Source organism: Pipistrellus hanaki (assembly GCF_964339955.1).
Source record: "Pipistrellus hanaki genome assembly, chromosome: 4".
Lineage (NCBI taxonomy): Eukaryota > Metazoa > Chordata > Mammalia > Chiroptera > Vespertilionidae > Pipistrellus > Pipistrellus hanaki.
The window spans coordinates 73,640,753-73,662,689 of record NC_140506.1 but is presented as its reverse complement, the minus strand read 5'-3'; the positions used below and the strand labels follow the sequence as shown (position 1 = coordinate 73,662,689).

Genomic DNA, 21,937 nt, shown 5'->3' with positions numbered 1-21,937 from the left:
TCAACGCATTTCAACTTATGAGGAAGGTACTATTAAAATTCCCATTTTATAGATGGGAAGACCGAGGCCCAGAAAGGTGAAGACACCTGCCCAGGGTCACTGCAGCGACCGTCTGCAGAGCCCATTAACCCGTCTCCCCGGTCCCTCTGTGTGGTTCTACAAGGAGGGGGTGACCCAGCCGGGACCCCACCTCTCTCTCTCTTTTTTTTTTTTTTTTTTTAAATATATTTCACTGATTTTTTACAGAGAGGAAGAAAGAGGGATAGAGAGTTAGAAACATTGATGTGAGAGAAACATCAATCAGCTGCCTCCTGCACACCCCTTACTGGGGATGTGCTTACAAACAAGGTACATGCCCTAGACCGGAATCGAACCCGGGACCTTTCAGTCCGCAGGCCGACGCTCTATCCACTGAGCCAAACCGGTTTCGGCTCACCCACGCCTCTTGAGTCCACTCCCTGCCCGCCCCCTTGTTCCAGCTCGCCCGGCTGGGTGCAGCAGCGGGTGTGTGTGTGTGTGTGTGTGTGTGTGTGTGTGTGTGTGCAGCAGCGAGGGGGGGCGGTGCGGCGGGGGGGGGCGGGTAGTGGGGGAGGGACTCACCAGCACGCGGTCTCCCAGGCGCAGGTCCTTGTCGCCCCGCTTCACGGAGCCGCTGTCGGAGAGGTTGGAGCCGGACTCGTTGCCGGTCTTGACGGAGCTGTTGAGGACGCTCTCCCGCAGCGGGATGACGCGGCTGGTCAGCGGGGGCGTGGCCGTGCCCGAGTGCAGCGACAGGTTCTGCGCCGTCAGCGACTCCACCGAGTGGGTGTCGCTGCCCGAGCCCTCGGCCGCGGGCTGCCGGGTGAGCTTGGAGGGCCGCGTGAAGATGCCCTGCAGCGCCGGGCACTCGAAGTAGCGCACGCCGCCCACGGCGCCGTCGTTCTTGCCCACGGGCTCGTCCAGCACCACGCCGGCCCACTGGCCGGGCGCGAACTGCGTCTCGCCCAGGTACTGCACCACGCCCGGCTTCACGCCGTTCACCCACACCCGCTCGCCCACCTCGAAGTCCCCCAGGAAGTCATCGCCCACCTCGGCGGCCTTGGGGCCGGGCTTCTCGGGGGCGGCGGGCGCGGCCGCAGAGGGTCCCGAGGCCTGCTTGTGCAGGGGGGAGCCTGGGGAGGGAGGAGAGAGGCAGCGGTTAGGGCTGAGGGAAAGCTGTAAGGGGCCAGTGCGGGTTACCTGATGGGGAAACTGAGGCAGGTGCGGTTGGCAGTGAGGGCTTGGGCAGGTCTCACTCATTCTTCATGGACTCTGTGCCGCAGCAAAAGGCTATTCCTTGACAGCTGGCCATAGCCACAGACATTTGGGGGCAAAAGGAGCCAGGAAAAATATCTTACTCCACCCCTACACCTCCCCTCTCTCCTCCTCCTTCCCAAGTCTGAGCCTCAGGGCTGTGCCGGCCAGAACAAGTGGGAGGCAGGAGGGCGGGAGGGCAGGAGGAGGGAGCAAGTGTGTAACCTCATTCCTAGGACTGAACATGGGGTTCTCTGGCCTGACCTGGGTCCCCCTAATCCAGTCCTCTCACAGGAAGGAGGACCCTGAGGCTGAGAGAGGCAAAGGCCTTGCCCAAGGTCACACAGCAGAGATGGGACTCAGGCTGGGAGGGGGCCTACCTCCCAGCAGAGAGGGAAGGGAAGCAACTTGCTCACGGTCACTCAGGGACAGACAGAGCAGAGCTGGCCCCACCACGCTCTGTGTGTGTGTGGCTCCTGGGAAGGTGGGAGCTCCGAAAGCCTTCCTCTTTGCACCTCAAGGCCTGGAGGCTGCCCCTCCCTCCGCCGGGCCGCCACCCCCCCGCCCTCCGCCGGGCCGCCCCCCCCCCCCCCCCCGCCCTCCGCCGGGCCGCCCCCCCCCCCCCCCGCCCTCCGCCAGGCCCCCCTGCCCTCCTGCCGGGCCGCCCTCCCTCCCTCCGCCGGGCCGCCCGCCCCCCTCCGCCGGGCCGCCCCCCCCACCCTCCGCCGGGCCGCCCCCCCTACCCTCCGCCGGGCCGCCCTCCCTCCCTCCCTCCCGCCGGGCCGCCCTCCCTCCGCCGGACCACGCGTCGGGCAGAGGAGAGCTCGTCCTCCTCTAGTCCCGAGGCGATGGCTTGTGAACACAGACGGAGACAGGGGCGAGCAGGTGTTTCTGCCGCTTTCCATGGGCAGCCGGTGGAGGGGCACAGGGCAGCGGCTCCAACCTGAGTCTTCCCCCATCCAAGGCCAAGGAGCCCTGGGCCCCAGCCTGGCTGGATGCTGCCGTGGGGCTGGAAGCCAACCCTGAAGGACAGAGCTTCCGGGACGAGGAGGCCACACAATTCCAAGGCAGGCCCCACACACAAGGCCACGCAAGCAGGCTCTCCCGCCGGGCACTGGCAGCGGCGGTGGGAAATCGGTGGCCACCCAGGCCCCTGCAGCCAGGAGGGGCCTGACCAGGCGGGAAGGGACCCCTCTCACCTGTGCGCTAGGCTCCGGGAGATCGAGCTTTAATGCCGGATTTGATTAACACCCGAGTCATCGGACCCACTATGGACGCTCTGTGCGCAGAGGCTGCCGTGCAGCAGCTCAGCTGGCCCTCACGGCGAACCCTGCGAAGTGGTTCTGTCGTCCCAGTGTCACAGCTGCGGACACGGGCTCAGAGTAGCAGGGGCTTCGTCTAAGCTCCTGAGCAGCAGGCAGCAGAGCCAAGCCCTGGCCAGAGGCCTCTGGCTCTTGGTGTGGGGCACTTTCAAATCATCTAAAAAAACGTACACACCATGCCCACAAGGCCCAGCCCCAGACTGCCATCACCCCAAATCCTGGACGCCTCTGAAGGGACCTATTTCCAGAATCTGGCTAAACCCTACGGTTCCCTACAATCAGGTAATAATCTCATCTCTTACTTCTTCGTATGTAAGGGTGCCCCCTTCCATTTCTCGTGCAGACGAGACCCCCGAGTGGGACCCTGGTTTGGGGCCCAAGGCTCTCTCCCACCCCGAGATCCGGGGCGGAGGTCAAGGTGGCTGAGGGAGCAGCTTCCCGCCCCCAGTGTCCCTCCCCGCACCTCTCTCTGGGCTGTGGAGTGACCACAGGGACAGTGCCTGCCTGGTCCATACGTGTGCCCACCAGGGCTGACTTTTGTTATTTTCATGAGAATGACTTATACAAAAACTAAGGGGCAGGAAAAAAATTAAAAACCACCAAAGGCCCAGGAGGCAGAGGAAGGGCTTCCAGGCAGGTGCTGGTGATCCTGGGCCAGTGGCTCCACCCCTGAGTAAAATAAGGGGGTGGGCGTGGGGGTCCTAGTCCTCTGAAGTGGACATAAGCCACCGAGTGTAAGTCTGCTGACACAGACCCCATCCTGCTGTTTCCTTGTGCCTGGGCTGATCTTGATTTAGGATTTAGGACAATCCTGTTCCACAAAGAACTTCTGCCGGGACCTAGGACCCAGCAGCATGGCTGTCTCCTCACGGGGTCAGGCAGGCACCTCCCTGAGGCAAGGCTGCTCTGAAAAGCAGGCAGAAGGGAAGAAGCCCCCAGCCCCCTCCTAACACTGTCCAAGCAGCCGGGGGGGGGGGGGGGCCATCAGGAATGAGGTGTCAATGTTATCATCATTAAAACAGCAACTAGCATCTATGAAGTGCCTAGTGCATGCCCCAATAGACGGAGCACTTTTCATACATTGCATTCTTTAAAAAAAAATTTTTTTTTTACTTTATTGATTTTTTACAGAGAGGAAGAGAGAGGGATAGAGAGTTAGAAACACCGATGAGAGAGAATCATCAATCGGCTGCCTCTTGCACACCCCCTACTGGGGATGTGCCCACAACAAAGGTACATACCCTTGACCGGAATCGAACCCGGGACCTTTCAGTCTACAGGCTGACGCTTTATGCACTGAGCCAAACTGGATTCGGCTATATATTGCATTCTTATCTTGCAGACGAGGGAACAGAGGTTATGGGACTTGCCCAATGTTGCCCAGGCAGGAGTTGGGCCCAGTGGGTCTGGCCCAGAGCCCTCCCTCACAATAACGCCCCGGCAGGGCACGCACGCCTGGCAGGTGTCAGTCCGTCTCTGTACCCATTTCTATAACCCTTCCCCGTGCCAAGGGCCTGCATGATGCCCGTTGGCTGAACAGAACGGTGGTGGTGCAGGTGAGAGCTTTCTCTACCTGTCCTCTGCTTACAGAGAGTCCCAGGTCGGAGGGAACCCAGCTATTCTTGGCAAAAGGCTGCTTACTCAGCTGTCTTCCTCCCCAGCTGTCCCGGCCCAGGCCGACCCTCAGGTAATATTTCTTCCCCGCCCGCCCCTTCCAGGGGCCACAGGCCCGGGGACCAGTTGTTTCAACAGCTGCTAAAATCCAGGTCAAAGCCTGTGGCAACCGCACTCCGGCATTTCGCTCCGTCTTCCCTCTGTGGCCAACCCTCGTCACATCCCCTCTCACCCTGGGGAGTGTCCAGCAGCCTGAATGTGGGGCGGCAGGGAAAACCCTTCCAGGGCGAAAAAGAAGGAACGCTCACCTTTTGCAACAGCACAGAGGGGCCTGGAGGGCATTGTGCTAAGGGAAATAAGCCAGCCAGGGGAAGACAAGTGTCCCATGGTCTCACTTTTATGTGGAATCAAATGGACAAAATAAAACGGCAGACAAAATAGAAAGAGAAGCATGGATGCATGGAAGAGACTGACAGCTGTCAGAGGGGAGGGGGCTCAGAGGGCTGGATAAAAGGTGAAGGGATTATGTATATATACAGACAGACAGACAGACAGACAGCAGGGTGGTGATAGCCAGAGGAAAGGGGGTGAGGAGGAGGAGGTGGCAGAGGGAGAGAAGGGACAGAAAGAGACTGCTGGGGCGATGGCGCACAATGCAGACTGCAGGCGATGTTTTGTTGAGTTGTACACTTGAAATCTGTATGGCTTTATGAATGTTCCCCAATAAATTTTTTTTTCCAGAGGCCCTGGACCTGGGCACCGGGTTCCTCGCACCCAGAGCAGAGGCCCCCAATAAATGTTTTTTAATAAACATACAAACAAAACAAAACATAATTTAAAAAACAAAACCCTTACAGAGTCCCCTTCCCTCCAGGGGCCATTGTAACACACTGGCTAGGCCTGGCCAAGCCCCTTCTCTTATCTGGGCCTCAGTTTCCCCACGGAACAACTAAGAATTGGGTCAGATAGCCAGAGACCCGGCCAGCACTGACAGTCTATGGCCCCCATCTCTCCTGGAGGAGCTGCTGTGTGTACGCAAGCTCTCGGGCCTGGCCCCACCCTCCCGGCTCTGAGGCCCCAGAAGCTCCCTGAAGCCAGGACAGGGCCCTGCTCCCTCCAGGTTCCTGCACGGAGGAGCAGCAGTGGTCTCAGCAACCCCCCGAGGCAGCGACAGACGCACACCTCACAGGAGCAGCTGGTCCTTTCCTAGACGCAGGCAGGAGGACATTTATTGCCGGTTTCAAGTTCAAAGTGGAACTTGGGTGGGAAGGGCTAATGGACATGGTGGAGAGTGACAGCAGCTGGTGGCCCGGTCCACAGAGGGCGGGAGGCCCGAGGAGACGGCATCCTCCCCTCTTTCCACAGGGACTCAGGTCCTACCCTGCCTGGGAGGCAGGGACGGGCCCTTCCCACACCTGCCGCATCGCAGCCGCCCAGGGTGGAGAGCTCAGTGCCCCTGCCTACAGAGCCAGGGACGGTATGCTTTAAAAACCCGTACGGCACACCAGTGTGCTGCCACACCCCGGTTAAAAACCGCTCTTCCAGAGGAAAGCTAAGATCACTCTTCTTTTTTTAGAAGCAAACTTCTATTCCCCCCTTTTTCCCCTTTTTTTAAATTAAGGTATTATATGTGTACATATCTTACCATTGCACCCCACCCCCCCATTCCCATACATGCCCTGACCCCCAGAAATTTATTCCCTTTGGTCTTCCCTGGGAGCTGCCTCCCTGTCTCTCCTCTCTCCCCCCACTGGCTCTCCACCACAGCCCACCCTGGCATCGGCATCCCGGCCCATAAATCAGCAGCTTCTCTTGTTGTCCTCCACTCGCCTTCCCGCAACCAAGCTTTCCTGCTCTATTTAAATGTTTATCACAACGATCATTCATGTGCCCACTGAAGGAAAAGCAGAAAACATAGGTTAGCGATTTTTTATTTATTTAATTAAAGCACCTATAGTTGTTTTTTTTGTTTTTTTGGTTTTTTTTTTTTTTTTGGTTTTTTTTTAGTAACCAATATTTTGTAATCATTCTGAAGAAGAGTGGAGGAATAAAATGGAGTTGCTATAGTTAAACTGCTGAATTACTAGAATCAAGTCAGTTGAGGCATGAGGAGACAATTCTCTTCTTGTTTTAACTAAACTGGAAACAAATTTTTTAACTTTTCAGCCCTGCATCAATGCCTGGATATACTCCAGTTCATTGTGTGTCAGTACCTGGAGATACACCAGACATCCACATAATGCCTGAAGTACTCACATATCTGTACTACTAGCTTAGACCTGATATCTATTATCCAGACCACAGATGAAGCACCTATAGTTGTATCCTACAGACATAACACAGTTAACGTCTTGGTGTATGTTTTTCTAGGCCTTCCATGTACATGCATATATGCTGCACAGTTAAAAGCACAAGCGAGGCCATAGATAGATACGACTTGGTCTTCTGCACGTGGAGAGGCGGTACTTTCCCATCCGGCACCATCCAGAAGGAAGTGGCTCCATCCGCTGAGGAGACTCTGCTTGCCAGGCCCCCTCTGACCCTCAGCTCCCGACCCCTCCCCGTGGACACTGTGGAGGGAAGGCGACAGAGCCCCTTCCCCCCTCCTCGGAAAGCGCCCTGTTTCTGTGACAGGACTGGGGGCCTCTCTGCCTCCTCCGCCCGGATGGACCTTCCCAACAGGGCAGCCTCTCTTCACTCCTCCTCCCCCTGCCTTCCAGCCAGCAGTTGCTGGTAAAGGCGTAACAACTAGCTCTCTGGGAGAAAATAACTAACTGACTTGTAGCATTTGCCAATTTCCATGGTGAAAACCCCCCCCCCCCCCCCCATGGCCAATTTCAAGCTTCCAGCATGCTATCACTGAACATGGTGTTGGAAGAAATGATATAGTATTTCCACCACAGAACAAATAACCTCAAAAACACATATATTATAAATCCTACTATTAGTAAAATAATAGCAGTATGACGGTACAAACACCACCAGAAGTACCACTAGAAGTCACGAGTTTTGAACATTTATTACCTTTGTTTTTTAATAGGATTTATTTAATTGTAAATTTACACAATCTGCTTTAAAAAGAGTAATGGCTGTGATTAACCTCTCACTGGCAAAATTCCTGAAATTTCACAGCTGGGCTGGCATGGGTTGGCACTACCACACCACCAGTTCCAGCCCAGCCCCCACCCTGGATGGGTGGCTCACCCAAGACCCATCTACATTCTCTCTGTAGCCGGCAAAGGAGAGATCGGAAGGGGATACAGAGGAGCACAGAGTCCCTGAGAGTCTCCCCTCAGAGAGCAGGTGGGAGAGGGCGAGAGGCAGGGGGAATGGCCTCCCTCTCTGGCCTGGGAACCCTGACCTTCACTGTGACTATGCTCCCCACATAACCCTCCCCGCCCCTGAAGCTTCAGCTACTGCCTGTAACTGACTTACTTCTGCTTTTTAAGACACTAGCAAAGCCTCCTTGTAAAAGGTCTAAATGACACCAGAAGATATAGAATGAAGTTGGGCCCTAATCGGAAGCTCGGAGTCCTCCCCCAAATACCAGACCTGCCCACCGAGCAGCTGCCTCCTCCAGGATGTCCCCCGGCATCTCACACTCAACATCCTGAATTGAAGGACCCCTCCCCTCTAAGAGCTCTTCCTCTGTCCTCCCATCTCGGAAGTGCCCCCTACCCCTTCATTTACTCAGGCCCAGCCCTTCACTGCTCCTTCCTCTCCTACCCCAACAATCCAGTGACCCATCAAGATCCAGCGATTCCACAGAAGTAACTCCTAAGTCCACATTTCTGTCTAAGGTCTCAAAGGCCCCTCCCATGATCAGGCACTTGAGATTTCACACCTGGTACAGCACAGCAACCTCCAAAACGGTCTCCCAGCCTCTAGCCGCCCCCTTTGCTCCAGGCCCTCCTCCACAGCCTTGAGAGCCCTCCGCAAGGCAAATCTAATCCCGCATCACCCCTCCACCCCGTCCATGGGAAAGCTTTAGATACAGATCACTTTTTATGTTACCTTTCTGCTTTTGTAATGCTACTTTTATAATAAAATACAAGCACGATGAAATACAATGTTTTTGAGAAGGAAAACTAAAATAAGGAAGGGAATCTGTGCTTCATTTCCCAAAGTAATAATTTAGAAAGAACTAACTCACAAAGCCCACAAAAAACAAAACCTGAATCTAAGTGTCCCAAAAGAGAGGACCCAGGGCAGCAGTGATGTAATTATCAGGTCACCCTTTAAAAATCATTCTCGCCAGGAAACGTGTTTCTGATGTGATGCTGATGAGAAAGCAAGGCTTCAGAGTGCCCCACCACACGGCACGGAGGCACGGAGGCTGGGGCTGGGGCTGGGGCTGGAAGCACGGGCAGGACAGAAAGGAAGCAGTCTGAACAAGCCCGCGAGGGGCTTTGCAGGAGCCCCCAGAGACACACGTGCTGTGAGGCCTGCTCCTGCCGTGAAAAGCCCGGGGGACAAAGCCCGCGATGCTGGGATCTGGCCCCGCCAGGAGCTGGTTAGTTTCCTAAACGCTCCACAGAAAACAGCTCCACAGGGAGTTACGGGTATAAGGAAAAGTAAAAATTAATCTCAAGTTGCAAGCAAGCTGGAGAACCAGTGGCTTACACAAAGTTAGGGTTACGTTGCTGCAGGACTTTTCCGAGCCTTTAAAGTGCACTGTGACCACTCAGGAAGGGCTATACATAAGGAAACCACATGATTCATCAGCCAGAACCAGGCACCTGGGAGAGAAAGGAGGCGTTGTTAATCCAGCATCGTGCCAACACCACAGGTGTAAACGAGGGCTGTCCCAGGCAGAACAGGGCCGCCTGGCCTTACAGTACAGCATTTTCCTCTCTGTGTCACCAAGGAAACCCTGCCTGCCCATCAGACCAGCTCCAACAGCCCTCACCGGCAGCCACCCCCAGGGCTCCAATCTTCCTTGGTTTTGCACAGTCTGCCTTCTAGGATATGCACCTGCACCCCACCCAGAACCCCAGCCCCGGGAGGTGGAGCCCGTACCAGCTCCTCTCCCCATCCTCGGGGCCCCAGGCCCAGACGGAAATGCAGGCCGGCCGTGACGCTGAACTCCCCTCCCCGGTGGCCCCAAAGCAGCACACATAAACGCCCACAACCCCTGCAGCGGCTTTTTGCTCTCAGCTCCCGCTCCTCACCAGCAGGTGCTCAAGGCACAGGCCACGGAGAAGGGACGAGGTCTCCATGCATTCCTCCAGGGAGCCTGGCTTCACCACCATGAGCCCCCAGCCCACTGCGCCCTGAGGTCAGTGCTGAGGGTACTGGCCAGCATGGCCTTCAGCAAGCGCGGAGTCCACCCGGCCCAGCACAGCCTGACCGAGGTAGCCGTCTGGCTCCCAGGGGCCCTGCCTCCCCTGCTGCACTGCCTCCACCACGCATCCCGGGAGAAGGGACGGCTCTCAGCCACTGCGGGGAGGGCCTCCGCCCCAGGGATTGCTCATCACCCTTCCAGAGCCACAAGGAACCCAGAAGCCCCTGCCATTCCCTCTCCCCCCAGATCAGGAGGGTAACGCCACCTCCCACAGACTCGGCCGGGGACCCGGGGAGGAAGGAAGAGGGTGGCTTACCCCGGAAAGAGCAGAGCCTGCTGCCCATGGAGGAGCCTGCTGCGGCCACACCGGGGCAGGCAGTGCCGGCGGCCGGGCCCCCACCCCCGGGATCAATACCAGCGACGTCAGGAGCATTAGGAGGCTTCGACGCCCCTCCCCCCACAGCCCAGCTACGGAAAAGCTCGGCTTGGCCTTCCCCATCCTGATGCCATTAAAAAGTTTAGGATGTGGTCAGGGAGAGCCAGGGAGGTTGACCTTGAAGCGTGTGAGTGCTGCCGGCCGGTCTGGCTCTGCAGGCCCGGGAGCCCCGGTTCTGCCCAGGTTGGCGCAGCATCTGGGACAAGTCACTTACAACGGGGAGGGTGCCTGGTACCCAGGGAGCAGGGGTACCAAGGTGAAAGACAACCCTTTGGGCTGGGGTGGGTCAGTGTCTAAGATTAGAGGCCAGCTCTGGGGCCCCCTTGGGGCAGGGCAGGCTGGCTGCCATGTCTGGGACACCCAGGAAGTGCAGGGCTATCCAGGCCCAACTCAGTCAGCCAGAACTAAAAGCTCTGGGACCAGCCCCAGGTGGGCCCTTTGCGGGGATCAAGATAAAGGGGTGAACCCCACCCCAAGCAGCCTGCCCCCTGTCTGAGGGGAAATCCACGCATTCCTCCTTGACCTCCTGTGTCCTGGGCCCAGCATGAGGAAAGGCTGCAGGCGCGTGAGGGGACAGGTGTGGCCAGCTTAGTGAGGACAGCCCACTCTGCCCACCTGTCCGCGGTCTGAGCTGAGTGTGCAGAGCTGGGACTGAACTTGGGGCACCAGCCACCCCCTCAGATGCCAGTGGCTTGAGCCAGCTCTAGACCCAGCCTAGCCTGAGTCTCCACTCCAGCCCCGTCGCCCTCTGGCCCTGTAACTCTGGGCAACGTAGCTGAGAGCTCCAAGCCTCAGTTTTCTCATCTTTAAAACGGAGAGAAGAGCAGTGACTTCACTGGGTTGCTCATGAGAAAGGTGGTAAGATGACTGATGCAGAGCCTGCTTGTGATATAGCAAGTGTCAAATTTTGTCCCTCCTGGAGAGGACCTCTCTGGGGCTGGACCACTCTGTGAGGGACGGGAAAGGTCCTTCCAGACCTGCCTGCCCATCGGAGCCAGGGCAGAGGGGAGCGTGACCGTGGCTGCGGCCTGTCCCTTCACTCAGCGGCTGAGTCCTCCCCAGGCCACTGCCGTCAGCCTTCTTTTTTTTCTTTCTTTTTTTTTTAAAAAAAAAATATATTTTATTGACTTTTTACAGAGAGGAAGAGAGAGGCATAGAGAGTTAGAAACATCAATGAGAGAGAATCATCAATCAGCTGCCTCCTGCACACCCCCCACTGGGGATGTGCCCGCAACCAAGGTACATGACCTTAACCGGAATCGAACCTGGGACCCTTCCGTCTGCAGGCCTACGCTCTATCCACTGAGCCAAACCGGTTTCGGCCATCAGCCCTTCTTATTGGGGTAAATGGGCACCTGGCCTGACCCGCCCTGACCTGGGGCTCAGAAGGGAACCCCGTGGAAGGGCTAAGGCCCCTTCTCTTCCACAACTGCAGGGCAGTGTCGGACCCTGCCGACCACTGCAGGCTGCTCCTGACCCCGAGGGAGGGCTGTGTGCCAGCAGCAGTCTTGGGCCGCCAGCCTGGAGGCCTGAACCCCTTTCTCCTTCAGGCCCAGGATAGATTCCAACCCCTCCCCGCCCCCGTGGGCCCAGGCACAGCTCCCCAACCTCCATCTGGGCCCTGACTCATGCCCTGGACCTTAGTGATCACCCCCCTTGCCCACTCAAGCTGCTCTCTGGTTCTCAGACATCTCAAATCTCAGGGCCTTTGCAGCCACTGTTCCCTCTGCCTTGATGTTCTTCCTCTAACCCCAGCTGGGCTGGCTCCTGTCACTCAGCTCTCTGCACCCACGTCTTCCCCTGAGCCAGGCCCTCCCTGACCTCCTGACCAGAACGGCCTCCTGTCCGGCTGGGATGCCCAGACCTCACTCCTCACCCAGGCCGTTGCCCACAGGCATGTCCCAGCTACCACCTCTGGGCCACCTCCTCATGTGAGAGACCCCCTGCCACGGCCCCCGGGCTCTGCTGCTCCCTGTCACAGCTCCTGGGACCTCCATCTCCCGGGAGAGGGGCAGGGGCATCAGGCCAGGCCCCGCCCTTGGCTAGACCCTCTGCCAGGAAGCTGAGCTCATGCTTTGGGAGGCAGCCACAGCCGATTCCCAAAACAGATCCCAGCTTTTCACTGTCCCCATCCCCAGCCGGCTGGACTCCTCCAGGCTCATCTTTCAGGGGCCCCTGCCCTCACACAGGGTCCCAGCCTCTGACAGGGGCAGCACCCCCAGCACCTCAGAGAGCAGATGGCCAGTTCTAGGGGGTGGGGAAGGCAGTCTGAGGGGCCCACGAGGGGGGTATACAGCCCTGCCCTGCTGCTCCCACCGCCCCTCCTCTCCAGAGGCTCTTGTTATGAGCAGGGACAAAAGCAGCTCTGGGTGGCAGAAGTCTCCCTTCCCCTCTCACAGCAGCCTCTGCCAGCTCTCCCCTAGCCTGGGTGTCTGCAAAGGCAGCTGGTGCCAGAGGAGGGAGGGCACCACCAAGCCCAGCTGCAGCCTTTCACGCCCACATGGAGCACAGGGCATGGCTATGTCATCCATCAGACGTTCATGGAGTGGCACCTCCTCTCTCTGGAATAGCCCTGCAGGGTAGGGGGCCCAGGCCCAGTCAGACCCCGGGCCCCACCCTCGGGGGCTCCCAGAGAACTGTGCAGTGTGACAGGAGGCAGCCAGCACGCCACTCCGTGTGCTCCATCCCCCTCCCTGGAGGGACCGCTACGCAGCTGCTCTAAAGGACGCAAAGACACTGCGGGCACCATCGGAGGTGGGAGAGGAGGATGCAGATGTGGGCAGACCCGTGACGTCACTCCTAAACAACAAGGAAGACGGAGGGAACTGGCACAGCGGCGGCCGTGATTACAGTCCGGGAGGGCGGTTTCCTCCTTTATCGCCTTCCGGTTTTTCTGGGATGAGATTACAGATGGGTGGAGGGAAAAGAAATTACTCTTTAATGAGTTCTGTACCTGCAGGCACTTCACATTCCTTCACTGGCGTGATCTCATCGGAGATGCTGTGGCCCCATTAGCGGCTCAGAGAGGTTCAGTAACTCAGGGGCAGAGCACATTAGACCTGGGTCAGAGCCACGTTCAGGCCCCTCTTGACCAGGAGGGAGCAGTGAGGAAAGGACCCGGAGGTGCCAGGGGGCTCTCTCCAGGAGAGAAGAGGGTCAGGGTCAGGCTGGCTGGTGGCCTGCCATCCGGAGAGTGGGCCACCCAGTGCCACTGCCATCCCATCTCCCCCCCCTCCCCCTCCCCCCACAACACGACCAAGCCCAGCCCACTCGGTGCCTTCGCCCACGCTCTGCTCCACTGCCTGCCAGTCCTCCTCTCCGCCAGCACATTCCCCCACGGTCAGGGCTACGCTCTTTCGGGCTTCCTCCAGGGTGCCTTCTGCCCTCCGACGGAAAGACCAGGGTCCGACAAGGAAAGGTGAAAGGGCACGGTTCGGGTTGGGGGGGAGAGGGGGTGCAGACGAGAAGGCTGATGGGAAAGCGGGGCTGGCTCCACGGGGACCATCTCAGATCCCAGAAGGGGAAGGAATGGGGGCAGCGAGGCGGCAGAGTCTGAGTGACCCTGGGCAAGACGCCAGGCCTCCCCGGAGCTCCATTCTCCCACCGGCAGTGGCCCCCGCCTCCCGGGCCGGGCAGCAGGAGCAGGCTCGGCGCACGTGGAGCGTGCATCGGAGCTTGTCGCTCGTTAGTTGTTGAAGGGATCATGCACGGTCAGACAGAAAGAGGAACGTCCACATGCCGCTGGCCTCCGGGTCGGTCCCAGAGCGGCTCCCGGGGCGATCCACGCCCCCCCCCCCCCCCCAGCCCCTTACCCTGGGCCCTGCGCACCTTCCTTGGAGCCGGTGGCTGCCGCCGTGGCGGAGGCTGCGGCTGACCCAGCGGACGTCCGGCCCATGGGGCTCGAGTGCTTTCCCCCTCGGCCGGGGGGCTTCAGGCCGCTGGGCTTCTGCATGGTGGTGCCCTCGGCGGGCGGGACAGGGCCCGCGCAGGTCACGCCCTCCCCGCCATCGTCACGCTCCTGCGGGGAGGGAATAGGATGGATCGCATCACAGCGTCACACAGGCCTCCAACACCGCCGACGCCGTGAGGCACACACCGCCCTCACCCCTCTCCTTCCGCACGGGGAACCGCGGCACGGGGCCGCCGCGGCAAAGGTGGGCCCAGTGTGGCAGTGGTGTTGCCAGGACAAGGGACCTGGCCTGCTGGACTCAGCGGTTGGCCGCGTTCTCTTAGATGCCCACCTCCTGGGCCCAGGAGGCGAGAATCGGGAGCAAACTGGTTTCGGGTCCACAGCAATGCTGTGTGAACCCCAGAAACCCCGGGCCAGGGCCCCGAGGGCCTGCAGGGCCCCCAACGGCGGAGCGTGTGTCTCATCACAGAGCACAGGCTGCTGTGGATTCTGACACACGGCCACCCAGTGAGATCCCCGCCCCCAGCCCCCAGACGCTAGGACTAGCCAATGCCTCACACCCCTCCTGATGCGGGCTGACAAGCATCTAACCTCATCACCCAGCTGACTGCTCTGCCTCGCCTCGCAGGCCTCCCTCGGCTCCCGGGCTCACCCTGCCGCACCTGCCCCCTCCACCGGTGCGGGGACAGACACACAGAGGCCTCATCCCCCACCAGGATGGGCTCACGTGCCCTATGCCTACCCTGCACCGTGACAGCTCCCTGCCTATACGACTGAAGCGGGAAGGGGGTGGCGCACACGGTGCCCGGGGTGCCCGGGGCTCTAGCATTTGACAAAGGGGACCTTTGAGAAGGGAAGCTCCCGTCTCCAAGGCACAGAGGACAGGCCACCGTCCCCGGTCCTCCTCCCCTGCTGCCCCGTATGCACACCCTCTCCGGCACCCCTGTCTGCAGAGCCCCCCCATGGGCCCGGCCCCGTCCTGCCGGAGCCCCGGGCCTCTGCCTCGGAGCACACCGTCCAGTGGGGAGAGGGAAGGCGGAGCACCACCGACGAACGGAGGGTTCTGATGAGAGATTTCCCCCCTCAGGACCTTGAGAAGGAGAAATCAAAGCCTCTGGGCACCCCACTCTGACAGTCAGGGATGCCAAACCCTGCATCTGTCCAGCTGTATGTCCGATCTCCACTCTGGATCCACGTGACTTATGTGGGCTGACCCCACACACACTCCTGGAGCAGACACGACGCAGACCCGGTCAGAGCCCCTCCTGGTCAGCTGAGGGGAAGTCATGTGACCTGAGGAGCATCAGGGCCTGGACTCTGGCTGGAACCCTTCAGGGGTCCTCAAACTTTTTAAAGTGGGGGCCAGATCACGGTCCCTCAGAGAGCTGGAGGGCCGGACTATATGAACTACTAATTCCTACTGTAACACCTCGGCTGAGCTCACTGCCCAAAAAACCTGGCGGGCAGGATCAGACTCCTCTGCGGGCCGCATGTGGCCCGCGGGCCGTAGTTTGAAGACCCCTGCAAGGAAGAGGTGCTCTCATCGCCCCAGGGCTGCCTGGGTGTGGGATGGACGCCAGTAACTGCAGGGCCATCCCAGCTACCACCTGGGAGCGCTGCCAGGAACGAAGCCAACACAGAGAAAGCAGGGCTGAGTGGCTGGATGTGGAGGGCCTGGATCCAGCTGAGCCTGAAGACGGTCCCTTGAGCCTCTTGCTTACATCAGCCAACACATCCTCATACACACATATGCATCGTTTTCTCTTTTTGCCTACACCTATCTGGGGACACCATTGCTTGCAACCACAGAGGTCCCGACTAATACAGAAGCCAACTACAATGCTCACGACAGGAATTCACAGTGTCCCCAGATCGGCTCTCGGGCCACCAAGATGAGCCAGCGACACCACTACCCGGTCCTGGGACGATCGGCCAAGGGAAGAACCGGCTCCTCACACAGGGCTGCCAGCCATACGAACAGAGGAAATGAGCTCCCCCATGGTGCACTGTGCTGCCGCCGACGTGCCCAGGTGAGCCGGCAGGAGCACGGGGCATTCTTGCTGACCCTGATTTGCCCTGGAGCCTTCAAACCCAACACCACCGTCCCCTGACCCATGACTCTGACACCCCGGGAATTCTGGGGCCTGGAGACACATGGTCAGGCTAGAGCTCCCCGGAATCTGGCCCTCCAGGAAGCTCGTTCATTCACTGGGGAACTGCCCCCCAGTTTGTGACGTCTCTGTGTGCCTGGTTAGGCTGCGTGGACACCCCCGAGCCTGACAGGGACACGCTGAGCCAACAAGGGCATGTGAGGGTGGTCTCTGGTGACAGCGAACGGGTGGCCACTCTGCGGGTGGCCACACAAGCTTCCTGTTCCTGTGGCTTAGCCAGGGAACCCTCTGGCCTAGGAAACCCTGATGCAGTCCACACGCCGGAGGCAGAGAAGAGTGTGCTGCTGGGACTGAAGCCTGGTGCAAGGATCCCTCCCCATGCCCATGGCCCCTTCTCTGCCCAGGACCCGCCAAGAAAAAAACACTACAAATCATGAATCTAACAGAGACTTGTGTTCAGAACATACGGAGAACTCTTACGACTCACTGATGAGATGACAACCTAATAAAAAATGAACAAAAAACAGAATGTCATTTCACTAACTAAGGAAGATACGCAAACAGCAATGAGCACATGGAGACATGACCAACATCATCAGTCACTAGGCAGTAAGGACCAAAACCTCAGAGAGATACCACTTCACACCAATTAGAAAGGCTGAACAGCAGGCTGAACTTGGACAATACCAAGTGCCGGTGGGGATGCACAGAAACTGGCGCACACTCATTGCTGGTGGAAATGAAAACGGTACAACCACTTTGGAAAAACAGTTTGGCAGTTTCTTAAAAAGTTGAATACAGCTGAAACCGGATTGGCTCAGTGGATAGAGCGTCGGCCTGTGTACTGAAAGGTCCTGGGTTCGATTCCTGTCAAGGGCATGTACATTGGTTGCGGGCACATCCCCAGTGGGGGGGTGTGCAGGAGGAGGCTGGTCGATGTTTCTCTCTCATCGATGTTTCTAGCTCTCTGTCCCTTTCCCTTGCTCTATGTAAAATATCAATAAAATATATTTTTTTAAAAAAGTTGAATACATACCTTCCATACTACCCAAACACCCAAGAGAATTAAAGACATATATCCATACAAAGATTTTTTAAAAAATATATTTTATTAAGTTTTTACAGAGAGGAAGAGAGGGATAGAGAGCTAGAAATATTGATGAGAGAGAAACATCGATCAGCTGCCTCTTGCACATCCCCCACTGGGGATGCACCCATAACCAAGATATGTGCCCTTGACTGGAATTGAACCTGGGACCTTTCAGTCCACAAGCCAATGCTCTATCCACTCAGCCAAACCAGTTTCAGCTAAAGATTTATTTTTAAATGCTCATAGCAACTTTATTCATAATAACCAAGGAATGGTAAAAACCCAAAGGTCCATCCACTGGTGAATGCACAAACATGGTGTGGCTCAGTGGTTGAGCAGCAACCTGTGAACTGGGAGGTCCTGAGAGGTTTCGGTTTGGTTCCTGGTCAGGGCATATGCCCAGGTTGCAAGCTCGATCCCCACCCAATGTGGGGCATGCAGGAAGTGGCCGATCAGTGATCCTCTCTCATTGTTGATGTTTCTTGCTCTCTCTCCCTCTCACTTCCTCTCCGAAATCATTATATATATCCCATATAATAAAGAGCTAATATGCAAATGGTCATCACACCCTCATGCCTGACTAGCTCAGACACTCAACATTGGGGAGAGCAATGGGGGCCAGCCACACTGCGGTCCAGGAGAGGGACAAGCTGCCCACCCTGTGGTCTGGGTGCCAGCAGCAGTGCCTGTAGCCCAGGAGAGGGACAAGCTGCCCGCCCCGTGGTCCTGGGCACCTGGGCTGCGGCCCAGGCAAAACTGCCTGCCCACGGTCCCCAGCGGCTGTGGCCGGCCCATGCGAAGCTGGCCCGGGTCCCGGGTGCCTGCAGCTGGCCAGAGGGAGGGAAGCCCGGGTCCCTCCCGGGTCCCAGGTGACTGCAACCAGCCAGAGAAAGGAATCATGGGTCCTGGATGCAGAAGACAGAGGCGGTTCGGTTAGGAACGATCAGGGCAGCAGGGGAGCAGAAAGGGGTGATCAGGCAGGCAGGTGAGCGGTTAAGAGCCAGAGGTCCTGGATTGTGAGAGGCAGCTGGACATTCCCTGAGGGGTCCCGGATTGGAGAGGGTGTAGGCCGGGCTGAGGGATTCTTCCACCACCACCATGCACAAATTTTGTGCACTGGTCTCTAGTATGTATATATAAACTCTAACAGTCCTATATCTGTACAATAGTACAGCACTCATAAGAAGAAGAAAATACACATACAAAAATATGGATGAGCCTCTCAATGCATTATACTAAGTGAAAGATATCAGATAGAAAAGAATACATATTGTATGATTCTATTCATACAAAATTTCAAAAGTATAGACAGAAAGCAGATCAGCGGCCTGGTGGTGGGAGCAGGGACTGACTGAAAACACACATGAGAGAACTTCCTGGGGGGAAGAGATGTTTCTAAAACTGGATTGTGGTAATGGCTGCATAATTGTATGTTTAGATTAAAAGTCATCAAGCCGTCTGCTTAAAATGAGTAAATTAAACCTCAACTTAAAATATATATATATATATATATATATATTTAAAAAATCCTCGCCGAAACTGGTTTGGCTCAGTGGATAGAGCGTCGGCCTACGGATTGAAAGGTTCTAGGTTCAATTCCAGTCAAGAGCATGTACCTGGGTTGTGGGCACTTCCCCAGTAGGAGGTGTGCAAGAGGCAGCTGATGGATGATTCTCTCTCATCAATGTTTCTAACTCTCTATTCCTCCCCTTTTCTCTCTGTAAAAAATCAATAAAATATATATATTTTTAAAAATCCTCAAAGGGTCTCCATCGTAGTGCAATGACCTCCAAAGCCTTCAGCAGCTCCTGAGTCACACACACGCTTCAGCTTCAGGGCCGTTCGCACATGCTGTTCCCGCTACGTGGAATGCTTTTCCCTCAAATGCTGTTCATCTCTTTTAAGCATCTGTTCCAATGTTCCCTTCTCAGATTGCAACCCCTTACCCAGCCCTCCCCACCCTGACCCTGCTTTGTTTTTCTCCACTGCACACAGGCAGGGGTTTGGGTCTGTTTTGTTGGCTGTGGTGCCCTTAAGTTCTGACAAGGGTGCCTATAGGAGCTCGACAGGGCACCTGTGAGTAAATGTATGATGCTGGCCCATGGCAGGGGAGAGCCCCAGAAGAACCCCCTCGCCTCTGCAGGGCCCACTGCTCAGGACTGAGTAGCTTGTGGCCATGGTGTTTCATGTCGCTGGTCTGACCTCTCCACTAGCCAGGGTGCCCTTGGAGACGGTGGCCAGGTATTATATAACCTTGCCCCTGCGTTAGAAGCTCCCCAACCGGGTGTGCTGCTGCTGACCACATAGCTGACACTTCCCCGCCTCCCAGACTCTGCCTGCGCCTCTTCTCCCCCCTGCTTCACCCATTCCAACCGCCTGTGAGAACACCTAACCTTATGCCTCCTCCTCTGTGGAGCCTCCAGGAAGTCTCCCAGAATTCTGCCCTACAAAAACCTCAGGACACACACTGAGCTAGGAGAGAAGATACTGTTCTCAGTTGCCTCCTGAGAGCTCGCAGACCACAAGTGGGGCCACAGTCTCTCGAGAACTCGGCCCCTGCATGATGTCTGGCACAGAGCCCATGATCCGGAAACTCCACAGAGAGCACACGCCTGCGGTGGCCCAGAGGACAAATCCCCGTGGACACGCCTCCCAAGAGAGGCTTCCGGAGGCTCCACGGTCGCCCTGATGATCCCAGGAGCCTCCAGTATGAAGAGCCTATTATGCAGCAGGCCCCGTAGGAATGTGGCCTCGTGAGTCCTCACAAGCCCTGAGGGGGCAGTGCTCATCACAGAGGGAGAGCATCCGCAGCTCAGAAAGTTCAGGGATTCGCCCAAAGTTACCTGCAGCTCAGAAACCAGATCCCGTGCGGCCCTCCCCGCACACTGCCCGGCCCGGGCCTGGAATAGCGTTTGTGAGACCCTCGGCCTCCGGAGACAGTGTCCACGTGCCCCGCTGACAAAGGGGAACAGAGGAGCTGGTGGGAGACGAGAAGCAGGACCAGGCAGCACTGACTCAGTCCCAGCCGCCGGCTGAGGGTGTGGGGACGGCCAGGGAGCAGAAGCAAGCAGCCCCCTCCCCACCCGCACCTCCCCAGGGCCTCCAGAGCTGGGGAGCAGGGGGGAGGGGAGATGAGGAATGATGACGAGGAAGCGGGGGGAGGAGGTTTGGGGCAAACTGGCCTTTGTGACTCAGCTCAGTTCCTGGGAGAGAGGAAGAGAAAGGGCTTCTTGGAAAAAGCTAGACACGGTGATAAATTGGTGATACACTGGCCCTTGGCCAGGCCGCGCAGGGGGGAGGCCTCGGAGGAAGTGGAGTTAAGCTTCGGGGAGGTCCGAACCCCAGACTCTCAGAGTGGCTGTGGGAGCTCGGCCCAGGGCCTCAGTGTCACCACCTGTGAAATGGGGGGAAGTCCAGAGCCGCCCCTCCGTGCCTGGCACTCAGGGGCTGCTGGGAAGGGCAGCTCCCGTCAGGCTACCGGGATGCCCACACCACCTCCCCCAGGGACTCCGGCCCAGACGATGGGTGGGAGGCGGGAGAGGGCGGGTGGCATTCAGACCAACAGGCCCCCTTTGTGCTGCCCTCAATTACCATTTACTGAGGACAAACCGGCTGCATTTCAGGGTTTCCATTTCAGTTGCTGCTCCCCCCGCCGCCCCCGGGGGATGGGGACCGAAGTTTCAGTGCAGATGAGGACCAAGAACTTTCTGCCAAACGGCGGCCCAGGGTGCGGCCCGACGGAAGGACGGCTGTGCCAAATAGGGCAGTGGAAAGCCCATCTCTCCGTGCCAGCCTGCCCAGAGGGCGGGAGAGGCGGCCCCCGGAAGGGGGCTCCCGGGTCAGACTCTGATGGGGGAGCGGGCCATGGCTCCCCGCCAGGGCCTCCGGCCGGGGGGGGGGGGGGGGGGGGTGTTGGGTAGGACGCTGCTGCTGGCTGAGGCCTCACGGACACTCACCCCGACAGGGACAGCTCTGCCTGTGCTGCTCCTCCTTCCCCATCAGCGGCCCTGGCAGTCAGGGCACCCATGCTCCCCGCTCCCCTCCTGAGCCTGTGCCCGGAATGCAGGGACTATGTGTCCAGAGGTGAACTGACACCTTGGGGTGGGTGGGGAGGGGGCAGGCTCTGTAACAGGGAGCAGGGAGTGGTGGCCAGGGGCGGGGGGCACGTGGAACCAGCCAGGCACAGACCGCACCCCTCCAGGTCAGTTGAACAGCCGAGGATTTGGTGGCTAAACTGTGAGTGGAGGGCGGGACTCAGGGGCTGGAAGGGACGGTGATGGGAGGAGAGGGGTCTTCCAGGACCGGCCACCAGGCTGGGGCTACCGGAACTAAAGGGGAGCCCTCATGTGGCTGTAGCATGGGCTCCCCTAGCCTTACCCACTGGGCACCCCAATGCTCACACCTACTTCCAGGCGTCAGGCTGGAGGGGTGAGGAGCCATGGGGACAGAGCAGGTGTGCCCATGAGCAAAACCGCTCTCGGGAGCTGAGCGGGGTGAGGGAGGGAGTGAGGGCCCGGAAGCCGCTGTGATAGACAAGGGGCAACGGTGAGGCCTGCACTGCGACAGAGGCAGAGGCTGGAGGGGACGGAGAGGGGAGGGGCTGGCCAGGAGAGAGGACAGGGGAGCCAGGGTTCCAGCAGGTGGCAGAGCCTCTCAGTCTGGGAGGGGCCCACTGGGAGGGACCCAAGAGAAAGAAGGCAGGGGCTGGAAGTGCGAGGTGACGGAGGGACCCTGGCGGGGAGGGGGGGAAAGGGGGGCATGAAACAAGTTGTGCCCTTCGGGGAGTCACGGGGGGCTGGTGAGGCTGGGGAGAGGGAGGCGCACAGGCCTGGGCACCCACTGGTATGCAATGGGAGACGCTGCAGAGAAGGAAGAAAGGCATCGCAGGGAGCACACTG

At 58.2% G+C, this 21,937-nt stretch overlaps 1 protein-coding gene across 2 annotated transcripts in view; it reads right to left on the bottom strand.

Annotated features, from left to right (window-relative positions):
- CLIP2 (CAP-Gly domain containing linker protein 2) overlaps positions 1 to 21,937 on the bottom strand; it is a 66,039-nt gene that overhangs the window by 31,244 nt on the left and 12,858 nt on the right. For both annotated transcript variants that reach the window (XM_084881980.1, XM_084881981.1), the window contains exons 2-3: positions 13,757 to 13,946; positions 601 to 1,151 (exon numbers count right to left, since the gene is read on the bottom strand). In XM_084881980.1, the coding sequence (XP_084738106.1) occupies positions 601 to 1,151; positions 13,757 to 13,880 (675 nt within the window). In that variant the 5' untranslated portion in view covers positions 13,881 to 13,946. The remainder of the gene's footprint in view (positions 1 to 600; positions 1,152 to 13,756; positions 13,947 to 21,937) is intronic.